The 8,076-nt window shown below is 34.6% G+C and overlaps 1 protein-coding gene across 1 annotated transcript in view; it reads left to right on the top strand.

The window, feature by feature from the left end:
• The window catches only part of LOC111088084, a 54,951-nt gene that overhangs the window by 37,239 nt on the left and 9,636 nt on the right, over window positions 1–8,076 (top strand). Inside the window, exon 5 of the mRNA XM_022397007.1 lies at window positions 1,470–1,609. Coding sequence (XP_022252715.1) covers window positions 1,470–1,609 — 140 coding nt within the window. The remainder of the gene's footprint in view (window positions 1–1,469; window positions 1,610–8,076) is intronic.

The following is an 8,076-nucleotide window of genomic DNA, read 5'->3' as shown; positions in this document are numbered from 1 at the left end:
CTTTATTTTGGCGCGGCGCGTTGGTTATATTTATGGGCATGTGGAGGCTTTCTCGAAAATTCAGATTACATAACAATACAAAGCTACATTTAAGCGCTTACCTACATACATACATTGTTGATTTTTACTCTCGAAAATCTTTTACAACTTTGGAGAATAGGCGCAAGTTTCGCAATGCATATTTAACATTATAAGCTATGTATGTTTCTAAGCAAACGTCGATACCAAAATAAATATATAACAACAAATCCGTCACAATGGATAAAATTAATCTCCCATGTACGTGTGTTTGTCATAGACCTGCTATATTAAACATAAGTATAGTTTTAGGAGAGCCTAATGTATTTAAGTTAATACTAAAATATAGTTTTTGGTAACATTACATAAGCCTTCTTGTGACTGACAAATGATATTCAAGTCTCTTATCGCGTGCTTCAGTTTCGTTAATATTGTAGGATAAAAATAAGTTCTTCAGATCAGTTATTCAAAGTGTTCCGCTTCCGTTAGCATCTCAGAATATCGAGTGAAATTTCCAATAATCAAATTTTAACAATTGCTCAAGATAAGCAATGCTTTTCGAAGCGGATTTTAGTAAGTGGAAGAAATTAATTTCATTCTAAGAAAGTTGGTTAATTATTATTATGAGTTTATGAGCATTTTGAAGTGTTACAGTATAATTTTCTGTTTCGCACATATTATATCAAAGCTCCACACATATACGTCTCTCATTAGAATGGTAGGCCGGCATGGCCAAGTGGTTAGAGCGCTCGACTCGCAACCCGAGGGTCGCGGGCTCGAATCCCCGTCACACCAAACATCCTCGCCATTTCAGCCGTGAGGGCGTTATAATGTGACAATCAATCCCATTATTCGTTGGTAAAAGAGTAGCCCAAGAGTTGGCGGTGGGTGGTGATGACTAGCTGACTTCACTCTAGTCTTACACTGCTAAATTAGGGACGGCTAGCGCAAATAGCCCTCGTGTAGCTTTGCGCGAAATTCAAAACAAACAAACATTAAAATGCTCTAACAGCTGTAACATACAATAATGATATAATAGCAGAGTGTGTGGTTCTAAAACAGGACATTTGCAATATGAAAAAAAAACTTTTCTGGAAGAAAGATGTAAGCTTTGTACAGCAGAGAGCGTTGTCTGAAAAAGATTTGTAATATGAAAAAAACAACAAAACATTTCTGGAAGAATGATGTAAGCTTTGTACAGCAGAGAGCGTTGTCTGAAAAAGATATATAATATGAAAAAACAGAACATTTCTGGAAGAAAGATGTAAGCTTTGTACAGCAGAGAGCGTAGTCTGAAATAGATTTTTAATATGAAAAAACAACAAAACTTTTTGGAAGAAATATGAAAGCTAGATTTGTTATGGAATTATTTTCGTCTCATATAAATAATGTAACATGTTAACAGTAATAGACAGATTTATTCTATTTTTCTTATTCTTTTTCCTTCTCAGGACTTTGGGGGTTATAGACAAGACAGTCAGACTTCGTCGGGTAGTAATTTCTCAACTTCATCTAGTAACCGATCATTAAGAAATATCCAGTCGAGATCTTTTGTTTCTTCCCATGGTCACCAAGATCGTTTCAAGCAGAAGTAAGTAATTCTTATGGTTTCACAAAAACAGAATTGAAAAGCCTACAAAACGTCGCTCAAGCTATAAATCATCTGCTTTCCTTGGATTTACATGAAAGTATATTCGCTGTAAATAAACATCATATACATGGTGTAGAATTCTAGCTAGAGTTTATTTGTGTGTAAAAAGAGTATTTTATAATATTTTCCGTGAAAAATATAGCTATATAAAAGGTCTTATTTATAACTTTTGTTCTTACATACTTAACTTGCGTGGGGTGCGTGTTGGCTCTGTGGTAGAGCTTTGATTAGGGAGATGACAAGTTCGAATCCCTATGATACCACACAAAATTTTTGCACTTTAAGCTGTATGTGTGTTATATGAATGACAGTCAATTCTTTAGCGTTTATTGTGGGTAGAATAATACTGTTGACTGGCTGCTGTCCCCTCTGTTCAGTAGTTCAAAATTAAGTACGTGTGCTAATAACCTTGGTAGATTTACCACAAATACTTAAAATAATCAATATATTTTACACATTTTAAAGGATATGATCAAATCAAATAAATTCGTAGATCGAATCATTGAATTAAAATATACATAGCGTATATCAACTGTAACTCAATAATTTTTAAAAACCTTTTACACAGAAAAAAATGACAATCTGTGACGAAAATATGGCGATCCGAATATAATTTTTTTTGTCTAAAATGAGCAAAAGACAGCCTAAATTTACTAATTTATCACATCTATTCATTTAATAATTATTTATCAAAACATCTTTGATTTTACCCTATTTTTTTATGAATTATCAGTTTTAAATATTGTTATCAATTTGGCATTTGTTATCGGCCTTATCGTCTATATCAGACAACTAGTTTTCTATGTTCCCTTTCTCTAGAGGACAGAAAAAAGTATTCCTACTCGTTTTTAGTTAATATTAAAGTGTTGGCTCATTTTGTATTTCATGAGAACGTGAGCGTGCTAACTGATGTTTTATATTTAATTTGAAATATAACTAACAAACGATAGTAATGCTCATTGAGAATCTGCGTTATAGTTAAGTATCTATCATTGTTCGAAATACAGAAAAACATCCATAAGTGGGTTAACTTTTCCAAATGTATTCCAAAAACATAAGTGTATTTTTTCACTTTATTTTTACAGAATTTCGCCTTATTTCTCGTCTCTTTTTAAATCATATCTGAGGAATGCGATACCTTATTAATATTCTTTATAATACACTGAGCCGATTGTGCATACAGATGAAATTCTGTTGACTAACTTCATTAAACTGTTCGATTTATTTATTTTGAATTTCGCACAGAATTACTCAAGGGCTATCTGCGCTAGCCATCCCTAATTTTGAAGTATTAGGCTAGAGGTAAAGCAGCTAGTTAATACCACCCAGTGCCAACTTTTAGACTACTCTTTACCTACGAATGGAGGGATTGACCGTAACTTATAACGTCCCCACAGATGAAAGAGCGGAAATGTTTAGGGATGTGATTCTAACCCGTGAGTCGAGCGCCCTAACCACCAAGTCATGCAAGGCCAGATAATTCGAAATCAGATCGTTATTATTTTTTTTTTGCAATTGAGCGTTTGTTTTTCTCAAAGCCTAATAAACATGCAATAAAATCATACTACTGACTTATTTAAATGTGACCTGGAATAGCAAAATTAATGTTTCTATTAGCTTTTTTCACTCTCATTCAGGAAGTTTTTTTTATCGGATTTTTATAAAGTAGATGTTGGAGGGTTCTTGATGTATAATATCAAACAAAAATCTGTTTCATATGCACACATTTGTACACAGTTCCATATTTTATGATAGGATGGCGCATATTTTTTAAATCCCATTTAAGTAGTACTTTGGAAAAACTCGTTTGGCGCCACCAGAAATTGTTTATTTTCAATACACAGGGTATTAAGAGTATTATATTTGCTTTAATATTTTTTGATATGTTAATTGTTTCCATCACAAGCTTTATTTGATTTGTGTCGCGATACGAGGTTCAAACAGAAATTCAGATAGAAGAATTGTTTTGAAAAAAAATCAAAAAAAGGCAAACACACTGAAACACATTCAATTTAATATTTTTTTGGCGCAATAATTGCAACACACTTTTTAATTTCCTCGATTTTTCATTATTTTGGGAAATGTTATGGCCTAATGGTAAGCATACTTGTACTGGGGATCCAAGGGTTCTGGTTTGCGTCCCGTTGCCGCAAACACTCGATTTGTACTGTTTGTTTGTTTGGAAATTCAAAAACAAAGGTGGTTAGGGCGCTCGACTCGCAATCTGAGGGTCGCAGGTTCGAATCCCCGTCACACCAAACATGCTCGCCCTTTCAGCCGTGAGGGCGTTATAATGCGACGGTCAATCCCACTATTCGTTGGTAAAAGAGCAGCCCAAGAGTTGGCGGTGGGTGGTGATGACTAGCTGCCTTTCCTCTAGTCTTACACTGCTAAATTAGGGACGGCTAGCGCAGATAGCCCTCGTGTAGCTTTGCGCATTTCGATATATTCATGTGTCATCTTCTGTCTCACGTTGTCTTCGGGACAAATCTGGTCAACAATGCCTACGTGAACCAGGAACTTTGGATTCTCTTAAGGACACAGGATGTCAGAGAGGTCGTTAGCTTCAAGTGACCTCGGAAGTGTTGACATTATGCAGACTTTTGATTACTCAACTTTCTTTGATTCTTCTTTTTAAGTGGTTATCCATTTTCTGTAAAATTCTTGTTGATTTCCAATCCATTTGATAGCCAGAATATCTGGCGTGACATTGTTTGCGTTTCGATGTTTAATGACTTTTCTATGTTTAGAAACTTTCGAGTCAACATGACGTTTAAAGATGACATATCATCAAATAAACGATGTTCCGACACTTGTCAACGTAACATAAATGGGGCTGTGAACTAAAAACTGTACTGACCTTTTGATTTGGATACGTTACTTTCGTATTTACATGAGGTGTAATAAGGTACTGTGTGTGAATTATAAGTGTGATGACCCATTATCCTTTAGACATGTTTTGTTAAGTTAGTAGTTTATGATATGGATTAAAATAAGTCAAAGATCCTCTCCTCCGTTTTCTGCACACCACCTCAAAGTTCTTGATAAGTCTGTACTTACGGTTGCACGTTTACACTACAAATACAAAAGAAAAGCCCCCCAGTAGCACAGCGGTATGTCTGCGGACTTACAACGCTAGAATCCGGGTTTCTATACCCGTGGTGGTTAGAGCACAGATAGCCCTTTGTGTAGCTTTGTGCTTAATTACAAACAAAAGAAAAACTTCTAATTTTACAAAAAGTGCAAATTTTATGTACATTTCTAAAACTCCCCAAACGACAATAACAATAAAAAAACTATATGTAAAAGCTTTCTGCTTGTGTTGTCTTCAAATCAAAGCTAAAAACTCCTTGACACATGTGGTTTACTAAGTGCTTCTTAGTCTTAAACAATTCTCTCGCAGAAATCAAATAGATACAGAATCACGGCGAATGGTAAACAGTGCTCACTAACAAACGCACACATTGAGGTCTGCTTTTCGATCTGTCGTGCTTATCCTCTCCAGAATTGGCTCGGTGCCTGCAAGGGATTGGTTACTTAGCTGTGTTAAGAATAATTTGATATGCTGTGCGATTTTCGTATGGTGATTACAAAGGACCTTTTGCCTTTGCGTCCATAATTCAGACAGCGGTTACAAACAACACAAAAACACAGTCTTGGAATGGCAATTTTCCGCACCCACTTTCCATACATCCTATTTAAAGGATCTCTTTCTTCGCACCCACTTCCAACGCCATTTATTTTTCATAGATTTATCAATAAGGGCTATATCAGCTTTGCTTTTCAAGAAAACCAGCCAAAAAGTCAACGATAATGTGGATAAGAAAGGAGCATAATAAATGACAATTAACACAAAAAATTATGTTCGCCACCTAGTGGCGCATCATAAAACTAAAATAAAACGTCTCTCTCTCTCTTAATTTTTCAGTTACCCCCCAGAATTGTTAAGATAGAAAACGCCCACTCCTGTATGGCTAGTGTTAGGCGATGACAATGCACCTTTATCATCGCGAAAACAAGGATTTCCTTAAAGTTCGTCCCTTTTTCCTTTTTTTTACACGTCCCTTGTACATCCTATTTCTAGGTGTAATGGTGCGTGTTAAGAAACGAGGGAGAATGTTTTTGTCTTCGTACGTTTTTTTTGTTTTTGTTTCTTAACAAAACAAAACATTCTGCAAGATATTCTTTTACTAACTGTGCATGTGGTAGGCCTACCGCTACAGTTTTTGCGTTTTTAAGTTAGAACAATTCTGTAACATGTACGCGTCAAGCTCAAGAGTTTATTCATCTTTATTGGTGTATGTTTGTTTCTTTGTATTTAAGCACAAAGCTATACAATGGGCTATCTGTGCTCTGCCCACCGCGAGTATCGAAACCCAGTTTCTAGTGTTGTAAGTCCGCAGACATACAGCTGTGCCACTGGGGGGCTATTAGCGTCTGAAATATACCAAGTGGTGACATGGTTCCGGGTCATAACCCCCCCAAAAAAATCCATTACATATTATGCAGTATTATTCTTAACATGTGCTTCTTTTAAGCGCTGTTCTTTACTAAATGAATCACGTTGGATGCAAAACAAAATTGTTGGTGTAAGTTACGTGCTGACAAAAATGAAAAAAAAAAACGGATTTTGTTGAAAAATTAAAACGATACAAAATAAGTATGGTACTATTATAGGGATATATATACATATCCCATATCCAGCAATATGGCTGTTAGTGGAAATATAGCAACAATATAGCATTTCTCGGAATATCTGTTGAGGTTTCACTACCTGATAGAATGGGCACGTTATATGTTCATATGTAACTTGACCTTGCTTTACATGACGTAATGGTAGGTGGTTATCAGGAATAAAAAAGTTAAAATATCGTTTTACATAATTTTGCTAGAGTTCCATATAGATGGTTTTGTTTACTCTGCTTTTAATCAGACATTTCTAAGAAAACCTGGATGAATTACTGCGGCTTTGTAACCATTCATTCTCAGCGACACCTGTCGTGAGGAAAGAAATAATACTTTTAAGTTTAACGGAATACAAAATTGTTATCCGAATATTTTATGCAGTTTGATCTTTTATGTCTCCTCAGTAAGGAGGATAACTTAATGTATTTCATGTGTTTATTTCTGCTGCTCCTTTAAAATAACTACAATCGTACGTCACACTTTCATTTCTGGCTTGATCATCTTGAAATGGCGTCCAATACACTAAGAACGTTTTTAAGTTTTTTTTTATTTAGCCCCCCCCTGCCGTTCCATTTTAGGGAGTCTAAGGTAAAACATTAAAGAAACGCATCTTTTTTGTTTACAGTTCCCTTAAATATCCATCAATCCAAATGAGACTTGGCACAAAGGTATATTGCGACAACTCTCACAGATGGGAGCAGACAAGTGTAAGTTTACACTCTTTTTTATTTTATTTTACACGGGTCAAAGGTAAAACAATATCGCAAAATTTTGATTTTTTGGCTTGATCTTCCTTTATAATTCAACCAATCCAAATGAGATTTTACACAAAAATACCTTACCGAAAAGCCCATAAATTGAAGCAGACTTATTTGAGCTTCGTGCCTTTCGCATGGGTCAAAGGTAAATATATTTCGAAGAGATGGGGTTTTTAACCTGCTATTCATTTATATTTCGACCGATCTAGATGAGACTTCACACGATATATTTTGAGAAAACCCCCAAAGCAGAAATATTTGGGATTTGTGCCTTTTTTTTTTCATTTTGCAAGGCCAAAGGATAAAAAATTCACAATGTAAGTAATAGGGAGCTCTAAACCTAGATGTTGTATGCATATGTAAACGTTACAAAGGGTTATTATTAATGTTTTGAAGCACAAATTGCATGAAATTACATAACTATGTGGAAGGGTGTCTAGTATTTGCCCAAAAATTACCTTCAAGTTGACATGTGTTGTAGTTTATGCTCCTTTTCCTTACTTTGACTACAAATCTCTCCAGAAATATACTGTAGTGTGAGGATTTTATTAAATAAGACGAATGAAGATAGACTTATTGCATTCACTTGCAAACGTAGAACTTTCTAATGTAGTTTTTAATTATTTCACCACATTGTGACAGATTAAACAATTAGTACAAAAAATAACTGAAACCACATATATACACATTAAATACTTTGCTAAAAAAATAACTGAAATTACATATATACACATTAAATACTTCGCTAAAAAAATAACTGAAACTACATATATACACATTAAATACTTTGCTAAAAAAATAACTGAAATTACAGATATACACATTAAATACTTCGCTAAAAAAATAACTGAAATTACAGATATACACATTAAATACTTCGCTAAAAAAATAACTGAAACCACATATATACACATTAAATACTTCGCTAAAAAAATAAACTAGAAACTACATATATACACATTA

Source organism: Limulus polyphemus, unplaced genomic scaffold (assembly GCF_000517525.1).
Source record: "Limulus polyphemus unplaced genomic scaffold, Limulus_polyphemus-2.1.2 Scaffold85, whole genome shotgun sequence".
NCBI lineage: Eukaryota > Metazoa > Arthropoda > Merostomata > Xiphosura > Limulidae > Limulus > Limulus polyphemus.
Note: the sequence above shows the minus strand (reverse complement) of the source record. Positions and strands in the feature narration are given on the sequence as shown.